The sequence below is a fragment of the Nomascus leucogenys genome, chromosome 16, assembly GCF_006542625.1.
Source record: "Nomascus leucogenys isolate Asia chromosome 16, Asia_NLE_v1, whole genome shotgun sequence".
In the NCBI taxonomy this organism is placed as follows: domain Eukaryota; kingdom Metazoa; phylum Chordata; class Mammalia; order Primates; family Hylobatidae; genus Nomascus; species Nomascus leucogenys.
This window is the reverse complement of record NC_044396.1, coordinates 30,899,528-30,920,871: the sequence shown is the minus strand read 5'-3', so window position 1 is coordinate 30,920,871 and position 21,344 is coordinate 30,899,528. Positions and strand designations below refer to the sequence as shown.

Sequence of the window (21,344 nt, the reverse complement as noted above, 5' to 3'; positions counted from 1 at the left end):
ATGGTTAAAGGACCATGCTTTGGCGGTATCTATGTTTTATTTCCTTCCCCTTCTTGCTCTGTGTGTGTCTGTGTTTGTGTGTAAGAGCGTGTGTGTGTCTAATGAAGTTTGGGAGTCGCGCGGAGGGGCGCGTGGGGTGCGAGTCCCGGAGGTCCCCATCCCCTGTCCTCTCCGCGGTCGCCGCATCCGGGGCTCCAGCCGCAGCGCTGGGAGCTTTGGAAGCCGTGAGGCTCCGGAGCTGCTCTGAGTCCGGGCTGCGCGTCATTTGCAGTCTGGGGAATGTTGATCACCTCACTAATTACACCTCTCTCTCCCCCCCTCTCCCTCTCCCTCTCCCTCGCTCTCCTCTCTCATTCCCAGAGTGCATATCGGGAATAGACACACAAAGACATGCGCACTCAACTTAATCAGCCATTTTTTTAAACAGGGCTAAAACGATAATAATTAGCAGAATAAAGACATATCGGATTTTCATTTCCTTTCCTCCTTTTCCCAACCCCTTCACAACCAAACAGCGAGACCGCGGTCGGCACATGCTTTAACTCCTCCCGGACCCCCGAGGACCGCTCCATGCCCCCCACTTTCTGCTCCAGCGTTTTTATTTTCACCCAATAAAGTTCGAGGATTATTTTTTATTTTTTTTATTTTTTAATGAACCCTCTCGTTTCACTTGGATGTGATCAGCTGTAAGTAAAATAAAAGCAAAACAAAAAAGAGGCGAAGATCGAGTAGGAACTGCAGGGGAAATGGAAAGTAAGTTTTTTCTTTAACTTTTATTGAGTAGTTTGTGTTAAATTTAGGTCGAGTATCGATTATCTTTCCAGCCTGATCTTGCACAATCTTTGATATTTCGCTCCCTCTCTCTCCCTCTCCCTCTCCGCCTCTCTTCCTCTCTGCCCCTAGCTCGCTCGCTCCTGCTCGCTCTCGCACACATCCCCTCATCCCGACCATATCTTCCGCTCTGCCCCCCTTTTCTATCTCTTTCCCCTTTTTTTTTGGCTCAAGGTTTTGCTCCGCTGAGGGAGGGAGGGGGCACTGAGGGACCTGATTTTCCACTTTCTTTAGGGGGGCTGCGTTTTTCGGGATTTAACTTTTGGATTAAGTGGCGGAGGATCTTCTACGTTTGCTCGGGCAGTTTTCTCTCCTTTTCCCTGTCTTTTCGGGTTTTGCCTTCCCCGCGAGCCGGGGGAATTCTAGAGGCTGGGGGAAGCTGTCAGCTCCGCAACGGCGCGGGCACTGCCAGGGGTCCCCGCTCGCCCAGCGCCCCTGCGCCCCGATCGGGATGACTGGTCCTCCGCACTCATCCTCTGAAAGTTTGGACGTTGGTCAGTGGGGCTGGGAGCCCCTCTCTCCCTGCTCTTTCCCTGCTTTACTCTCCACCCCCCACCCCACCTTATTCAGCCTCGTTTTTCTTCCTCCTTTTACCACCCGCCCCTCTTCCCCTTCTCAAGTTCCCCGAAGGTCGCTTAGTGTGCGGGGCTGGCGGAGGCCCGGGGGTTCGTGAGCTCTGGGGAGGGGATTCCAAGAGGCTGGGGTGAACGCTGGGGCTGGGGCTGCAGGTAGACACCCGCCCACCGGAGCGGGCGCGGCGGGCACTAGCGAGGGCTGCTCTCCGCGGCGCGGGCGCGGGCGCCGCGGAGGGAAGGCAGGTCCGTTAGGAGGCGGGATCGCCCGGCCTCTGGGCCAGGGACCCGGGAGGCGGTGGCTGCTTGCTCCGGACGGAACACCGCCGGTTGTGCGTTAGACCAGCGGATAGACGCCCGCGGCTTGGCGTCAAGAATCTTTTCCTTTCTTTTTAGCAAAGGTCAAGGGGTGTGTGTGTGTGTGTGTGTGTGTGTGTGTGTGTGTATTGAGTGGCTGTGTTCGGCTGTGAGAACCGATTCATTCTTCGGCCCCCCTAAAAGGGTTCCATGCCTACAAATGAACTTCACCTCCTTTGCTTCTCCAAGCATCAAGTGCGCCTTCTGGCTGGGAGCAGCTAAGGGAAAAGGGGCTGTAATGCGCCGGGTCTCTCCTTCCTTCTACTTCTATCCACCCCCAATCCCCTTCTGGCTCCTCTTTTCTATCAGAAAAAAATAATAAAATTTCTCATGGAATTGTATAAAGTTTCTCTGCCGATGTCCAAGTCACAGAAGGTTCCCTATCCTAATCCCCTTCCCCTAGAAGACGGTGCACTGGTTTCTATTTCTTTTGTTACCTGTGATCCGGGCGGGGGGCTCCTTTCGGCCGCTCGGGCTGGGGTCCGGCCCAGAGAGGAGGCTTCTGCGGGCGCCTTTGGCCGCGACTTCTCACTTCCGCGCGGTTCTGGTGAGGTTTTAACTACCGTTCGGTGAGACACCCTCCTTGTAGGTACCAAAGGTTCAAATCGCAAACACGGACCCCCCCCACCTCGACCCCTACACACACAGAGACACACTCACACTCAACACACACTCACAGACACACATTCTCCCTACTCTCCCCCCCACCTCCGGCCCCCACCTTGTCTTTCCCCTCCCCCCTTCCAAAAAAAGCACACACACACATACACACACACACAACAACAACATCTCCCCCCACACACACCAAACAAAAACCCAAAGACAAGTTCACTGGCAGAAGATGGTGGATTGACACTGACTCAGACAGAGGCAGGTTCACCAGGAAATCTGGCCGTCCTGATTTCTGACAGTTGCATTTCCTCTCCTTGAGTCCTCCCCCCCCACCCTTTTTATTAACTCTGTTCCATGTTTAATCAAGGATCATGTAGATGGCAAAAGGAGAGACAGAGAGGAGAGAGGAAGGGGGGGGAGAGAGGGAGAGAGAGAGAGAGGGAGAGAGAGAAGAGACAAGAGACAGAGGAGGGTTTTTTTTTTTTTTATTGTGTTCTCCTGGATTTTCAGTGGCTTGATCCCTATAAACGTGGAGTGGTTAAAGCTCATATGTAGTATTATATTTTTAGTTGGGTGGATGGATGGAAGAGTGAGAGAGAGGCTGCGGCTGCCGCTGCCTTTTCGGGTGTTGCTTAGATTAAGGCTGAGACTTGGCTGCGATTGGGACGCGACAGTGACACGGGCATCGATCGCTTCCATTGAGAGCAATGCAAAAACACAGCCCGGGTATGTAACACTCTCGGTGCCATCAACACTTGTTTTACTTTGTATTTAGTGGCAAAACTGACAGAGCAAGCTCAGACTTTCCTTCTGTTTTTTTTTTTTTTTTTCTGTTTCTTCTTTACTAACTGAAGAATAAAAACAATTGTGTATAGAAATTGCTGAAAAGGATGGTTTAAATAAAACAGAAAGGAGATATTCGGAATTATTTCACTACCTCTGTGACTGACTGTATTTTGGAGTTTTCCTTTTCCACTGAAGAGCATATTAAAGAGAATGAAGGTTTTCTTTTTTCCTTCCTCATCTTAAAAAAAAAATCCTTAAGGGAATATTTGATAGTTTTCAAGGTTTGTGGTTTCAATCAGCAGGAAGGCACACAAAAATAAAAGATGGCTAGCCAGCTGTTTTAACCTCTTGCACCTGGCTTCAGTGTGGGGATCATAAGGTTTATACAGTTATTTTTTTAAATGGTTTTAATATTTATGGCATAAACTGGGGAGAGCACCACTGTGTTTTTATTCAGTTGCTGGTTGATTTTGGATTTTTTAAAAAGTAAACTCATATTTAGGTGTTTTCATGTTTATGGCAATGAAGATAGGGTCAATGAAATTTGGGGGAAATATCATAAATCTGAAAAGTGAAATGTACCCAAGGAACAAAGAAAGGTCAGGTAAACCAGCTGTGTAAGTCAAAGCAATACCACAAACTGTAGGGTTAGATAGGGATAGTGGACTCTGGTTCTATGGAGTGAAAGTTGCCACTTAAAGTTAAAAATGAGGCAAACATGTTCAGCGCTTTTGTAATCTTTTGCAGTTTTTAGCAGATGAGCCCAAATCTGTTCATTAATTTTGAGCTAGTTGGATTATTTTAAAAGATTCTTCACGAGCAAAGGAAAACATAAAGGAGGCTGAGAAAATCACTGTTTAATATTGCAGAATTTACTGCTTCCATTCTGACCATGAGCCTAAATTTACACAATGAAATTTGATTATCTCTAATAACAATATTAGATCCTGCACTGGATGGATGAGAATTGAGGTGGTTTTGTTGATTGCAAGGGTTTAATGTTGCATTTCAGAATCTGATGTGGTTTGGCCTCCCTTCCATTAACTGGAAAACCCCTGAGGTTTTACAATTATTTCTTAAAGATAATACATTTAAGATTGCATTGGTCGGCTAAAGAAAAGTCATAAAGGCAAGAAGGGAAGCCCTTAATAACTCTTGAGACTCAGACACGTTCAGCAGTTAGATTGGCTCTGACTTCACCAAGGGTCGACAATGTGTCATTTCCACGAAGCCAAATTGCCCTCTGCCTATATGATATTAATGTGCAAATCAATATTTCAGGGATTAAATTTCCCTTCTTCATTTTTTATGGTTTCTACCTCAATAAGTCTCAAGTCTATTAGAAGAGGCTGGATGATTTAAAATCTTTCACTGTAGAATGGCTTGTCGTAGTCTTGTTTCATAGACCATTTTAGGATTTTCGTTATAAAGACTAAAGACATCCTAAAGAAGTTGTGAGGCAGTGTAGACCCAGGCTCAATAGTGTAAAGCCCTTATTCGATTAAGAACTAAAAGGTATTGAAAATATAATATATACGTTTATGTAATATGTATGTACATTCTGCTGCTTTAAAAATATTATGTTAATCACCTATTGATTTATTTCAAAATCAGTTGAAGCTCCTTTCTTATTAGTGATTTGTTCAGCTTTCTTGAGAACTGTGTTAATTTTCTTAAAGAGTATGCATGAATTAGCTTGGTGTGAAAGTATTGGGGCAGAGGATTTTTCAATTAGCAATATTTTCCTAAGAAATATTTTCAGAAACCATTGTTTATGAGAGTAATAATCAAGAGGTGTCATTTGCATACATTGTTGTTATAGCTATCATTGCATTTTGTGGCTGAATGACTTAGCTGATCTATGTTAAATGAGGCCTTCTTCAAGTCCTTTTACATTTTGTTTCTAGCACTTAGTAGGTGCAATGTTTCTTTTTATCCTCTTAGAGAAAGAAAATTATGAAAGGAAATACATGTATGTGACTTGACTGGAAAGAATACAAAGTAGAAATTTGGAGAGAGGTCAAAATAAAAGATTGTGACTTTATCACATAATCTTGGGAAGGCCTACTGTCTATCATTTGGTGGTGTTTTATAGTCTTAAACCCTCTGGACCAAGTTCCGCACAGCTGCACGAATTTCATATGTGATAGAACATTTTTTCCATTCAGTGTGAAATGTGCCTTCCTAAAAAACGTACACCAGACTCGCTTAATTTAGTCTGTTAAAAGAAATGCTCATGAAAAAGGACAAAAGGCTCTTTAATCTCTGCAAGCTGTTTGTTTTTCTTCAAGATTCCTGTCTGTTTGGGTTTGAAAAGTCATGTTTATTGAGGAGATGATTCTGAGGTGTGACATTAAAATAATATATGATTTTTGGACTGGTGGCCACGCTTCTGCTTAATTTGCAGAACTACTTTTTATGCCTGTCAAAACACAGCATTCATCTATCCTTATTTACAATTAATCTCAATAAAATTAATCTTAACTATGCTTTATTCAGTGGCTTAAAATATCTAATTATATTCAATTAACTGCTGTCATAGTAATTAACATTGCTTAATTGCCTCTGCATATATTTATGTAAAGCTCATTAGGTGCTGCTGACTCCTTTTCCCTTTCCTACTTGCTATTTTTGCTGTTGTCAAACTATGTTCATCTCCCGAGGTTCGACAATGTCAATGAGAACAAATTCTTTCTTAACATTTTCTTGAAATGAATGTTCCTGCCTTCCTTTGAGAAGATACTCATTATGAGTCTTTAAAGACTAATCCATCCCCCTCTCTTCATTTTCCTTATCCCTGGTCTCTAGCACTCTCACAAAATATGTTCTGTCATTGTTGCTAGAAATATGAGAAGCCAGGTTAAGCTTTGTGTTTATAAATGAGGAGCCTTTCTCTGTCTGCCTAAGGGCTGTACCCACAGGGAGAGGGTTTCCCCCCCTTCTAAGACCACTCTAAGGGTTAAAGACTTGGCCAAGGTTCAAACTGAGAAGCGCCCAGGGAAAGTGCATGTGAATATGTACAAGTTTCATGTAATTAGTGCTTAATTATATTAACATATGCAAATTGTCAACTTAGGAGCTTGTTGAGCTGGCAAAGATCAGCTAGGCACAATTGCAGTATTGTTCTGAAACAATAATGGATTTCAAGTTGGATTGTGGAAACACATAACTAGCTATCTAATTTAACTCATACCGTGGTGAAATTTCATTAGTCTCCATGGAGACTGGTTTAATTGTGCTGACTAATGTTCTGGGCTGCAGAATGTCCTAAAAAGAAAGCGTTGTTTGCCTAATCCACCTTACAATGACACTTGTTTGTACATGTTTCCCTTGTGTGAGAATTTGCATATGCAAATAAATAGTTTCTGTGCTCCATTTGTCATGGCTGTTCATTACCCATGAAGAGGACATTGTTACTAGGCTGTTACTGAGTCTCCCAAGACAGGATAGTGTCAACCAGTCCAGCTACATTCTTTCATAATTTGTTTCTGATTAATAGACCAGAGTGAGTCTCATTCTTTTTGGGCATCTGTAAAAGGAAGGTCACTTCTGTCACAGAAAAGAGTTTCTGCAGTAACTGAAGGACTTTTTCTTCTTCTTATTCTCCCTTTTCCACCCATTGGTTAACATAATCATATTTAAAATAATGGATTCTTGTTCTAAGAATGCCTCTACTAATAATCTCTGGTTTCCTAAAGCAAAAAGATAGGAAAAGAAAAGAGATTCTGTTATTGGAATATTAATCCTGTTTTTGACAGAAAGGTAAACTGATATAATTGCTTTTCAGTTGAAGGAATGGGGGTTTATACAAGTGTGAAAGCATCGGAAAAGGATTAGCATTTTTTTGCATAATGAAAAGCTCTGTTGAATAGGGTTCTGAATGGCTGACTGAATGACTAAGATGAAAGGAAGATGAAAATGCAGGCTTCTCTTTCTTTATGTCTATGCTCCGCTCTCTCTAAAGTTATGTTTGTCCAAGACTTGAGAAAACAAGCAGGGGCTCAGATTTCAGCAACTTTATAAGATGCTGTGTTTTCATCATCATTGGGACGTAATGTGTATGACAATAGTGCAGCTAGAAGATGATCAGCAGAGGTTTGTATATAGAAGAGTTTCAGAAACATGCCAGGCTAGCCAAATATTGACTATTGGGTATCAGGAATTCCCAGCACTTTGCTGGCAAAAACAATTATTTTAGAAGAGCCAATAGTATGGTGTGGATATTTAATTCAGTTAATGATGGAATATAAGGTGCCTGTTTTTTTCCCCATCGGCTATAAATAACTATCTCGACTGGTGAAACACTTCACTTGGGAAAGAGTTGTGTAATCTGACTTTTGGCAATGTTAAGTGTTTTAAGTGGTCTATCAGCTTTTGTGGCTGGGAAGGGAGAGGAGAGGGTACAGATGTATTTTCTTAAGATTTAATTCATAAAGTTCTGAATGCAGTCTTCATGTTGTTTTGTAGGTGTATTGTGTATTTTATTTAGAGATAAGTCTTTTTAAAAGTGTCTAGGTATTATAAGTTCACTCTTGGAGACATTTGTAGTAGGGTCCCCTGTCACTAGTTAGGGATGTAACTGGTTATCAGCTGACAATGTGATCAACACTCTTAATGATGTTTCTTCAACCATCATTAAGACAGTTAAAATACCATAAGTGTTAAGACTCTTTCAAAGGTGGGAATTGGTTCTTTTGTATATATGTAAATCAAATGCAGTGCATTTGATGTATTTATTTATTTATATGTGTACATTTTAAACAAGCTCTTTCTGGCTTGAGTCACCACAATGATCCACGGATGGCTGCCTCAGAACAGGGCTAAAAGATTTCATCAGCTATTAATCCAACTTGTTTGTTACTAGGTTTTAGAACTTCCATTTGCCTCATCACTTTAGCAGTTTTGTTGTTGAGGTACTATTAAGATGGTTAGATGGAAACTTAGGAAATCACAAGTATTTTTACATAAATTAATGTGTAAGGGTTGACTCTTGAGTACAGCATATTGTAAAGGAAAACTGTTTGATCTATGTTATATAGTCCCCCAAATTTTTTACTAGAGTCCTTTTTAAAATTTGTCAAGAAATTCTGGATTGTCGCAGAAACTTTTATGGTTAACTTTATGATATGCTTGAAAAAAGTCTTAAAAGAACAAAAAAATCCACATGGAGGCTATTCTTTTACATGCAGAAGGGCTTATTAAGGTATTTCCATAAGAAAATGTGTTAATTTAAAAAATAAATTCATTTATATTTTAAGACATTGTTAACCAGGCACCATGTGTTGTAACTGGCAGTTTTCCAGCCACCATGGAAGTGGATCACACATGGGTTAATAGTAGCTTATGTGATGTCTGCATTCTTAGGAAATGGGCAAAAGCCCAGGGTATTCTGATATCAAGATTTTAGAAATCAGACAGAAAGCAGAATATATGTTTATATGTGAACAGATGGACACATGTGAGAACTAAAAGTGCACAATTTCTCTTGGCACTTGTTTTAGTTATCCCTGATGATATAACCAAGATCTTAGTGCACTCACAGTCTTTGATGGCTAAAGACGAAATGGGCTTTTAATGAGGGCTCAATGGCATTATTTTCTTGCATAAGGATTGTGTCTCTTGTGATTTTGCTGGACTTGATGTTCTGTTAATTCCCTAGTTTCAGAGGTTCACAAGTTGCCTTCAAAGTTTGATATAGTTTCATATTTGACATACAATCCTCAGTCCAAGAATGGCTGCTCTCTAGTCTCCTTTTCTTTTAAAGGTTTGTGAATAGAATCAAATATTTGCCACTTTAAGGCATATTTGAGTTTATGCACTCGACTTAAAAATGGCTTTGGCACTAAAGTCATATTTAGTAAGTAGGTTATCTCTAATGTGATTAACCACTTAAACATTCTAGAGACTGGATAAAATAAACAAATAAAATTTAAGAATTTGGGCAGACTGACTTAGTTAATACATCATAATGCCCTGATGGTCCAAGAAAAGTTGTGAGTAGGTGTTTTGGTCACTCAGGTTAGGGGTTCACACACCAGCATCATAATTCAGATAATAGATCCTTTCTTATGTTTGTCTGACTTGAGGACACAACAGTGCTCAGATGATAATTACTGAGTGGTATGCACTATAGGACATACCTCTAAAGACAACATTTATAGGTTTCATTGTGTTCTAGCTATAAAAAAGAAATCACTCTGCAAATATTTACTCAGGTCTATATCATTTTAACCAGGGAAAATTGACTTTTGTGTTAAAATATGCATTTTTTAACTGCTTATAAAATTCTTTTCCTTCACTGTAAAGAAGAAAGGAAATCCATAGTTCTAACAATGTTAAAATACAAAAACATATGAGCTGGTATATGCCACCTGGTTATATTGTTAAAAACAAAATGAAATATAACTTCTTAAGAGGGAAGTTTTTGAGGAATCTTAGTTTGTCTGCTTGGAAGAATAGGTTGAAAAAGACCAATCATTTTTACATTTCCCATGATATTTTCCTTAAACCTGAAATGCTTTGCTAATGTGGATTTTCAAAAATATGGTGCTTAGTAGTTTTTAAAATATCGTAAATTTTGGAATAATGCAATTAATACTTAAGATTTCCTGAGCCCCTTAATTGAAAATTAGAATTAATCATCTATTTTGGTTTAGTGGATACAACTAAGGATGTTTCATCATCCCTAACACTCCTACATTCCTATTCAGTAGAGTATATACAGACAGACACACACACACAAACACACATACACACACGTCTACCCTCTTTCCATGTTAGGCCTCTCTTTCCTCTTTAGATGCATTCCTAGTGGTAGCTTGTGAAACTTTCTCTTCATAGGCTAAACTTCTTTCATCTTCTAAGAATTGGCCAATATAATCTCAACAGAAAAGAGCAGCTAGGGTAGTAAAGCAACTAGAAATTACCAAAATGCCAGAGCCTGGGAAGTGGCCTTACCATCATTCGGTTCAACTAACTCATTTTAAAATATGGGCTATTGAATTAAAGAGAAGTTATCTTTGATTACCCAGCAAGGCAGGAAAATGTCGAGACAAGAATTCACATATTCTAACTCTAGGACCAGTGGTCACTCAACTGTATTGGCTATTTGAAAAAGGTTTGTTGAATGAACGAATATAGGAGGAAGGAAAAATGTGCATGATAACCTGTGTTCTCTGAGAGAGTGAGCTCTCTGTTATCGAAAGGAGACAAGTAGAATCTGGATGGCCTCTTGTTATTGTGACTGTTAAACATATTTTTGTGTTAAGTAGGAGGTTAGATTAGGTGCTCCAAATGGACAAGAAGAGCCTATGATTCATAAAAATACTGATGATTTCAATGACTTAAAATATATTTATCATAATCATAAACATGGTGTGAACAAGAACAACGCTTCAATTCCGTGTAAGGAAAGGATATGAAGTTAAGGCTGTGATGTTTTGGAGGCAGCATAATGTACAGAAAGAATGACACCTAGTTAAGACCAGACATTTTTTGATTCTGCGTACTTTGGTTTCTTTTTTCTTTTTAAATGACATTATTTAAACTTACATTTTAGATATTTTAACATCTACTACATTTGTTGGCAACCCAATGCTTAATAGGAATCTTATTCAACCTATAAGACACCTGGTTTACATTTCTGTTATGAGTGCCCTTGTCCAAGTTACTTAATCTTCCTGAGCCTCAGTTTTCTCATCTGTATTTCAGGGTTGCTGTAGAGATTACATAAGACTAAAGTGTTGTGAACATTAAAATAAGTGATTGTGGCAGGACCTGATAACTGATCTATATGTTCCTTTTTTGTTTTTTCCCAATAGTTGTTTCGAAGTCATGATCAACTAAAGAGCATTTGATAAAGCAAGTCTACATAGATATTTTGAGTAGAGTTTCCCCTCTCTCCTACAAGAAAAAGATATGAATTTGGCAATGGATATGTCTAAGAGGTGGGGGAAAGGAGTAGTATCCTTCTTTTCATATTTTCTCACTGAGAGGTACCTAAATGGCATCTAGGTTGACAGGTGGATGCTCCTCCACATCTTTATCTGCCACTCCATCACTACAAATTGGCTTGGTCTAAGGGGCTTCTCGGTATTTAATGCATTTCTGAATCTTCATTTTTTTAAAGAAGCAAATTAGGACAGAAACAGTTTTTCAATAATTCAGACCTTAGTCTATCCATATGAACTCAAGATTCCAGACACTCCATTAAATACAATAATAGAAATGACCATAATGCTTATTTCAGTCTTGAAGTTGAAAGCCTCTGTTTGAAAGCCGCTGAATTAGAGGATTTTCCAAAACTGGATTATGTACTTGCTATTAATGATATTATATACTTGATATAAGTGACATTTTCATATACCAAGAAAGGAGAATGGATACTATTACATGGTATCCTGTTGACCAAAATTTATACCAACCTAGAGAAGAGATCCAGCTATTAATAATCCAATAACATTATGAACCCTTAAATTTTCTTAGGTTATTTTACAGCCAACTTATGTGTCTCCACCTGGTTTATCTCTTAGGGAACCACAGTCCTTTGTTGTTTTATAATAATGCATTATTCTGGAGGACTACCCAAGTTCAAAGATGGTAAATTCATGATGAGTTAATGTATATAAATACAATTTTTTGAACCACCTGGAAATGAAAGTTCTGTTTTTTTAATCTGTTTATTTTTAACACATTTTTCAGTGTGATACATGTAAGATACACATTTAAAATTATCGTTTATAATTTTATGGGAAATCTAAGTGTATTTGGATTATAATTTTCCAATTTTGTGTTTGATTATTGTTTAATATTTATATATGTTTGGTTCATAACACTTGTTAAAGTACTTCTTAAAAATAAAAGTGTGTGCATGGCCTATGTTGTGGTCATTTATAAAAGGCCCTGGACTTGACATTTCATTTGAAGCACATTTATTTAAGACAAAGCATTTTTTAATATTAATCAATATAAGGATATAATTCATGTAGAGAAAGCAATTAGCATCTTAACATTTTTCATGATGCTTGTTTAAGTGTCTCCTCAAATAAAACTGCAGCCTCTATGAGGGTAGCACCCACTTCTGCTTAAATACTATATCCACAGTGATGGACATACTATTGGCAAATCTTTGGTGCTTAATAAATACCTGTTGAAAGAGTGAATGGATAAATGAATGATAATTGAAAACATAAATAGAAAACTTCAGTTTACTATACTACTGGAATCTGCCTTTCCTCTTGAAATCTAGGTACTGAAAAAAAATCACCTTAAAAACAGCTGGACTTGTCTTGGGAAGTTCCACAGGGAACACTATCTTACACAGAAATCTAAATGGATTTTTATATTAGAACCATAGATTGTTGCAGTCAGAAGGGATATAGCACAATCCCCTTGTTTAACCAATACGGAAACCGAAGCTCATGGAAATTCCTGGGAAACATGGCATAACTACAGAATGCAGCTGAAGAAATTGAGTGTGTGTGTGTGCATGTGTGTGTGTGTGTGTGTCCTCTTCAGTTTAGTTGGCTTAGCTTCTCCCTATCCAAAAATTCTATAATATTAATATGAGAATAATTTGTTATGCTTATGCTGGAGATTATTTTTATTTGAGAGCAAAGGAAGTTTTTAGTTGTTACAATTCCTGTGCTGACTGCTCTGGGATTATAAAGGTAAACTGTTAGAGATAGGACCAAAATTGCCTGAAAGGTGAAAGCTTGCAGGAAAAATAGGTGGGTCATTTAGTTCTTGAAATGAAGCAGGGTGCAGATTAGGAATCATTATGGTTTGCCAGAAGTTGCTGGTCATAGAAGTCTGTTTAAGTGCTCACTGTCAACAAGGAAATCATGGGCAGCACTTGAAGTGGCTCACCTCTGATTTATTCATAAACCTTACACGAGCACTTGGCTTTGTTCTTACTCTAGTAGGGCGGTCTGATGCCAATAAGAACAGGAATAAAGAGCTCCTTGCATGGTCCAAGACTGAATAGCACTTTACCTCAAAGCCTGACCTCTTTTCTAGAAGTCTGTTATGCTAGAGTTGACTCTGATTGGCTGTGTTTCCTCAGATGAACTGAGAGAAGAGGTTATAACAAGTATCTGTAAACTCTATCGTGTACATAACAAGAACGATGTGACTGGAACTTGGGTTCTAATGTAACCTAAAAGTTGCCATGTTTATGCTAAATGGAAAGGCTCTCCTTTTCAGAGAGCTTAAAAGTTTCACATTTAATAATAGTTTGGAAGGAAACTATTGCCTCTTTCTAATTGAAGAATACAATGATCTCAAAGTGGAATTGTTTTTGATAATCCCTTCGCTGACTAAAGTGAATTTAAAGAGATTTAGTAACATAGGAAATTAAGGGTTTGAGAATAAAATAGATACTACCCTGTGAGAAAAACAAGGAAATCGGTTGGCCTGCCAATTGGTAAGCCATATTTTCCGAGCAGCTTCATTTGTGCCACTTCACAAATTATGCTCTGCTCCAGATGCCCATGTTGAACGGAAGGGACCTTTAAGAGACAGTCAGCTGGCTGGTTTGCACTGGGGCAGAGGTTGAGTAGAGTTACTTAATCCCCAGAGCATCATTTAGTTAATGTTAGTCTTTTTTTTTCCCTCCTCCTGCACCCGCCCCCGCCCCTCCGCCCCCGCCCCCGCCCCCGCCCCCGCCCCCGCCCCGACCATCCTGTCCACTCAGGCTTCCCTTTTCTTCTTTTGATGAAGTTGGTCTCTTATTACTTACAGTGCATATATTTACAAAAATTTTTCCTCAAATTTTCGCAACACATTACATGAACCCAGAAGAGCCATATTAGGAGATGGTGATGAGAGTTAATGATATATTTTTAGATAAAGCCATCCTCCTGTGCAATCACATCAGAGTCATCAGCTCATTTGTCATGGCTGAAGTGAAAATGTCAGGACCAATGAGTGTATGAGTGCTGAAGGGGGCGAAAGGGCTTTTGGAGAGAGACATTTTTGTGCTGGGAGTCGGCCATGGCTTAGATTTAGCTCCAGGGAAATATTGGGATTAGCCAACACTGTGTACAAATCCTTAGCACAACAGAATTAGTTGGGAAAATGGGGAGGTGGGGGTCATGAGGATAGGCATATTTCTGGAGACATTCTCCAGGCTACAGGCCAGAAACTATGGAAAAGAATGAGGTGATTTATAAAATTCTTTTAAGGGATATGTTGTATGCAGGTTCATCAATTTCAAGACTGAAGTCATAGGTTTGAATGGTGTCAAGGAAGGCCTGCATGATGTACCAGTAACTATGTATATATGGCCTCTGTTTTAAATTTAGCTGCATTAAAAGAATTTCAATCTTAACATCCATTTGAAAAGTTTTCAGAAAGATAATATTGGAGTACACAAAGATAACATTCAGGCATAAAGTACTTTTGACATTATGGTAGAATTGAAGTTAACATTTAATTTAAATAACAGTAATTATGATGAAATATTTGTTGCATTGTTGAATTTACACAAAACCAAGAAGCTAAACTTTCTTTACAGAGACTTCATTCTGAAACTTTAATTGAAAAGCAAGTTATTTTCTTTAGCTACAGAAGTTCTTATCTTTGATAGACCAATACTAGCAGATTTATTTCATTTCAGGTCCAGTTAACTGTTCTCTTTCAGATAATGTGCCCATACAACCTTTTCTTGTTTAATTCTATTGATTTACAGTGTTAAAGTGAAATAATCTGATACCTGTTTCCTGGCCTTTGAGTATTTGTCGTCAAAGAGGCTGATTAGTTTTTCCCCCCAGCTCTTTAACTGTTTTAAATGTATAATTATCATTGCATGTCATTTGATAGCTGCACTAATTGCTGCCAACTATTGTCTGTTTGCACTTAATGCTGAAACCTGATCAACATCCTGCTTTGGTTGATGTTTGGTGGTAAACTTTAATTAACTCTTATTGCATTGAAGAAGAGTTCAAGCTTGGTGCTAACTAATCATTTACCTTCATTATGTCCTGACAGCTCCACTTGTTCTTGGTCCTAATAGATACACCAGTCAGTAAATAAACCTGCAAACCTCATGACTTGTAGTTTCTCCACACTGATATTTTGCTACTTAAAGTATAAGATAATTGGGCCCAGATAATTATTTAGTTAGTTTAGTATCTCTAGTTCTGTAGACACTAATCTTAAATTGCTTCTTTCATGCTGGACAATTTCATTTTAATAGAAACTGCAGATTTGAGATAACATTATTTCTTCAACATGGTTCCTCTGAACATGCATCTTTTGAATCAATACAATTAAGCTTGTCTCCTGTTGGAATTCTTGTAATTATTTTTCCTGAGATACTTTTCCTGTAATGATATTGAAGTTAAAGTAATCAGGTTACCAGCAGATCATGTAAAATTCAACTCAAAATTGCTGGCTGCTTGATTTTAATTTGTCTGACATCAAGTTTGTTTGAAAAGGGATAATATGTGGGTAAACCAAGGAGCTTATAATTACGGTTGACGGTTGTTTGTTTGTAATGAAATTTAATTAAAGTTCATACATTTAAAACACAAAAGCTAATTACTGAATAGCTCACTTCACTGATGGGCAGTAGTCAAATTTACTTTCAGGCCAAAAAAAAAAAAAAAAAAACTCAAATAAAAATCCCCAAACAAAAAGCTCTTCATAATAGCAATAAAATAACAACTAATCTCAGAGATCAAACATAAATTTGCCAATATTTCATCCAGAAGAAAACTTGTCATTCTACTTATGTTCTCTATTATGCTAGTCCTAATGTGGTTTTTAATATAAAGTTGTTTGAAATATTTACATGGGATGTAAAAAGACTCTTGTATTTGGTAGTCTAAGAGTATTATATAGTAAGATGCACTTGGTAGTGATTTAAAGAATTTATGCATATAACTTTCTTGAGTGAAGCTATTTGAAATCATGTAAAATTATTGAAATCATTGCTCAAGAAATAGGAATGTTTGCTGGAATACTTGACTTGTGATTGATATTATGTAGATAATTATGGTAGGTTTAGCCTGCAAGAAATGACCTTTTAAAAATATGTACCTATGCTATTATACTTAGTTATATTGGTTATGAGATCATATTGGTAGCAATTGTGAAATAGAAATAATTATACAACTGTTTTTTCTTTGAAATATTTGGTTGTCAGTAGTTCAATAATCAATTTCATATATGAATAGACAACGGAGAAAAAATATAGATGCATGTTAAAATACACTGTCTTTACATTGTCTTTCATATGTCTTTACATATGAAATAAATTGTATGTGCACTGGTTTTTACTAGTTTGGTATATCTATTTTTGAAGCCAAATATTCTACAGTTATATATAACTTAATAAAGCCAATTAAGATTAATTTTTTAAATGTTCTCATGTGATAACTTAAAAGGTTATCAACTACGCACTCTTAGATAAGCGTATGCCAGAGAGATTAGTCAGTTACATCTTAAAGACTAGCAATATAATATATGAAAAACATGGTAACTATGATTTATAACTTCCAAAAATGATCGACGCGGTTCATGTTTTTCCAAGGAAAACTAAAATATTCTGTGTTAAAGCTTCATGTTTAGCAGTGTAATTTACTTGAACTTTCAGATATGGTAGAAATTGAGGGAGGGGGTCTGCAAAAGGAAAATAATTCTGTCCATTATTGAGATGCCTGTAAATGTAAGTGTAATTTACACAACCTTTCCATAACTTCAGGGTATATTTATATGCATTTTATTATAGTACCTGATTGACTTATGGATTAATATTTTTTTTAGGGAAGAAAAACTAAAAGGATCATACAGTCATTTAACTCTAATCCTACTTTGCATAGATGAGCCAAAGAGGAGACGATTAATGCTGAAGTATGGCTGGGTCATTGGCATTTGGAAGTACCTTTTTCCTCAATAAAGATGGAAAAAAAAAGTCAATATATTCTCAGTATTGGCAAACAACAGCTTTCTAGTAATACTTTAGCTGATTAGGACATCCTTAACCTTTAATGAAGCAATCACTACAAAGCCTTAATGTCAGCTGGAATACTAGCAAAACAGTATCAAAGAAAGAATCAGAAAGAGGCACTGAACATAATTACAGTTCATGTCCTTGTCTCACACCAATGCAAACTATTCATTTTCAATTAGAATGAATAAGAAAATTAGAAATCAACTAGATTGGTTGCAAGTACTGAAGTTTGTTTATAGAGGGTAGCTAAATTATTGGGTCCATCTTGCACACTGATTGTAAAATTTTCCTGAAGCAAACAAATAAAATGAGTCATGTAATAGTGTAATTTTGTTAAGGAGAGATTATTGATTCCTCTCTAAGGAAAGTAGCTGGAGTTTGATTAAAGTTTTGAAGAAAACTGAGTAAAATTCCTATTTCCCACAACTATTCAAATTTAGAACTATCGGACTCAATGGTAAAGTGCACCTTTTCTCCTTAGTTCTCCGTCACATATGTTTAATGCTATGTAATTGTTATATACAGTCTATGCAGATTTGGTGATGTGAGAGAGAATGAGGGAAATGAGGGTGGGAAGAGAGGAAGAGAAAGAAAAGAATGAGAGAGGGCGAAGAAGACTATCAATCACAGGGTCCCATTTACAGAGAAGAAAACAAATCTTTGACTAGCTAACAGATTTTAATGAGAAAAATGAGAGGAAAAACAGAGAAAAAAGACTTAGTTGACTCACATACCATACTTGTCTTTGTAAACTTTCTCATTTAAAAAATGTGCCTGTTTTAAATGCTGAATATATTTGGTTACATCCTTCTATTCAAACTTAATTACCTTCTCCCCTTTGTCGTGACATGGGTGGAAAGTTTTTGCCGTGTCAGGAGAGGTCGTCACACATTCTTTTGCAGTTCTCTTCATTAATTCCTTCTTGCAGAAGCATTTTCTCTCGTGCTGGGAAGGTAGGAGGGTGTAACAGAAGAGCCCTGAAACATCAGCAGGAAGCTCTAAGCTGGTTAATGCAGTATAATTGTCTGGACATAGACTGGTCTTTGTTTGTGTGGTTCACTCCGAATCAGCTGTAATTAACTCCAGAGTGTTTCCAGATTGCCAGCAAAGAAAAATTACAGCTTTTCTGTTTTAAATTGTAAAGCTCACAAACATTAACTATGCAGATTGCATTTACTTTGATATATTTCTATCTTACAAGTAAAAAAGCTTGTTTGGCTACCCAACCCCCACCTCTAAAAATGTACTTTTGTTAAGTTATTTGATTTAGTGTCTATTGGAACATAATGACTCCTTAATAGTTGGATTTGAAACCTTTTCACTTAATATTTTCTATCCTTTTACATCCTTGTATTTGCTGTCCTTCTTGCTAATGTTTTTAATACTGCAGTGGGGAAAAAGTTATGCTATCTTTCATGAAATACTCCACATATACCAAAATAAGCAAATAGCAGAGTAAGGTGAATTAAAGAGAAACATAAGCACCAACTTAAGACTGAGATCAAAGATGTATCTGACGTAACTGGTACTTCCACACAGGTATTTACCTGTGTTATGATATATCAAAAGAGAGACTGAGAAACAGGCAATTCCCCTACCCTCTTCTCTTGGTTAGCACACCACACCCTTTTAAAAGCTTCTGTACAGTAGTTTATAATTATGAATTCCAACTTGGGTAAAAGTGAGGTAGCGATAGTGGTGTGAACTAATACAGCCTTGTACACAAAAGATTTGTCAGCAACTGATGCAAAAAAAAAAAAAAGTCCAGCCAAAATTCTTTTTTTTTTCTTTCTTCTGAATTTAACAATAAGGAATTTAAGCCTCAATGTGGCTTTAGCAACCAAAGAAAAGAAGCTCTTGGTGTCTGCATAATACCACTTTGATGGATTTTTTTCATCAGTTCTCTGTACGTGGCAACAAATAAACAAGTATAATTATACTTGTGAAGGTCTATTCATTGCTTTGTCAGGATTAGATATATGTGCCGTTTTCACACTGCGCCTCTCTTTTGTCTTTGCCTAACTCACTATGACATATTGATAGAGGATTTGGAATGGGGAAAAGGCCACAGCAGAGACAGTGATGACCTTTTGGAAACTTGATATAATTCAAGGATTTTTATTTATTTTCTATTTTTTTTAAATTCGTAACTAGTTACCAAATTATCGTGTAAGTGGACAACTTTTAACCCATGTAAAATGGAGTAAATAAAGACTCAAAGTGTTATGAGATGGCTAAAGAGAAGATGAGAATAAAAACAATAGGCTAAGGAGCCCACTGGTCTTCTTTCCCAGCACTTAGCAGAGTGGCTAACCTAGCATTCCTTTCCCATTATTCTGTCCTCTTGATCAGATCACGTTCTTTTTAATCATTTCACAAACACTGTCTCACTGGACCGTAGAAGAGGGCTGGGACAATCTCAATTAAAAAACAGAGGTAAAACTGGCCTCTCTGATTTTGGGTTCTAATGGGAACTCTGCTTTCTGAATGCAAAGGAATTCTTCTATTGTTCAGAAAGCACCCCCTTTCATTAGTCAGGCTCCTTGTAGGTGGGTTTGGTCATTTAGCAGAGCAGAGTTTAGGCAGCAGTGACTGCAGACGAAAGCAAAGCAGAACGAGTAATAAAAGTTCTTTTCTGCATATTGTCCATTAGTTCTGAAAAAGGGATTTTACGTGATCAAAGTCACTGATCTTGTGAATTACTGAGAATACCAAAAAATGTGTATGTACACATATTCTAAGCAGACCAGCAGGTATGTATTGCTCGAATTTAGGATTAAAACTATGTTAGGTTTTCTCTTCGGGATTTCTTGAGGACTTTGGTGATTTTACAAACAGAATGTCTGGCAGTAGGGAACAGAAGTTGGTGAACACTAAATAAAAATCACCTTAAATGGTGAAGGAACTTTTATAGTGAGTTAACTTGTTATGCAGTCATTTTGGAATGAATTCTATGGTTTAAGTTAAATGGTTTTTTTTGTGGTCTTTTTTACTGGGACTTATAAAACTTTATCGTAAATTTCTTAAATGGGTCACTTTGACAAAAGAAAGACTTCGTCTGACATTGATGACAGTGAAATCACTTAGCATCATATTCAGTGTCACTGTACATAAGGATCTAAATAACTTTTTATCTATACAAACTAAAGTGATTCCATCAGAATATACTGAAAAACATTGTCATGGTTATAGTCAATAGCAACAAAATAAAAATTTTAAAATCAAATAATATATTATTAGCTATAACAATTTAGAGAGTTTTGTTATTGTTGGTTTTAGGATGAAATGTAAATTTGATTGTATGTAAGACATATATTTGACTTAGTTTCTGATTTATGTGTAGCTTATTGTGAAGAAATTGATTGGCAATTTTCTGTAGAATTGTATGGGAGTATTGTACCAAAATATATCCTACCATATCGCTTTGACCTATGATGGATTCCTTAACGTGGTTTTCATAATTTTTTATATAGCAATAATGTTACATTTTGAAGGTGACTTCTGGCTCCTTTAAGTAAGAGCAAAAGATCGGATCTACTTTATGTAGAGAAATATTGAGATGATACATTGCAGGGTTTATTCCACATCTGGCCAAAATTGTTAACTGCACATTTTATGCAATTCATTCGAGTTGCATTTAGAATGTGTGTGATAATTCTAGCTAGTGACTGTATTTGTGGGATGAGAACTGTTGTAGGAGTGAAGATAGAATTAAATTCAAATAACATATATAGCTTAGAAACTTTTTTACAAAGCTGTAAAATGTTGAGGAGTTTTCCTCACTCTTTCTAATTAAAGTGAATTTTTTTTACATTTCAGATATATGCATCATGCCTAGCAGGTTATCCTATCGTTGGGGAAAATCACCCTCAGTTCTGGAACTTTACTTTTTAATATAGCATCATTAATTTAGTATTATTTACCACCTTGCACTCATTCCAAATTTCTAGTGTCTTTCTGACTCCCTCATTTCCTTCAGGCCAGCAAGAGTTTATATTTTAGGCATTTTGGCTGCCTTCAGTATGAATACGTTGTTTGTGCAGAATTGGCAAATGTAAAGATAAACATTAATGTTTATGGACTAATTAGAAAATTATTAGGTTTTCTTACTTATGGTTATCAGATTATTTCAGGGGTTTTGAAAGCTGTATGCATGCCATGAGGATAATTAACCTGAAGCTCATCAATGATTAAAATTAAAATTACACACTAGGCTTTGTGATGTTTGATTT

At 37.3% G+C, this 21,344-nt stretch overlaps 2 protein-coding genes across 2 annotated transcripts in view; one reads left to right on the top strand and one right to left on the bottom strand.

Annotated features, from left to right (window-relative positions):
- Positions 1-21,344, bottom strand: part of LOC100601285 — an 86,143-nt gene that overhangs the window by 63,760 nt on the left and 1,039 nt on the right. Inside the window, exon 2 of the mRNA XM_030795532.1 lies at positions 2,198-2,415. Coding sequence (XP_030651392.1) covers positions 2,198-2,415 — 218 coding nt within the window. The remainder of the gene's footprint in view (positions 1-2,197; positions 2,416-21,344) is intronic.
- ZFHX4 (zinc finger homeobox 4) overlaps positions 353-21,344 on the top strand; it is a 186,643-nt gene continuing 165,651 nt past the window's right edge. The window contains exon 1 of the mRNA XM_030795128.1: positions 353-753. The gene's annotated coding sequence lies outside the window, so the exon portion shown is untranslated. The remainder of the gene's footprint in view (positions 754-21,344) is intronic.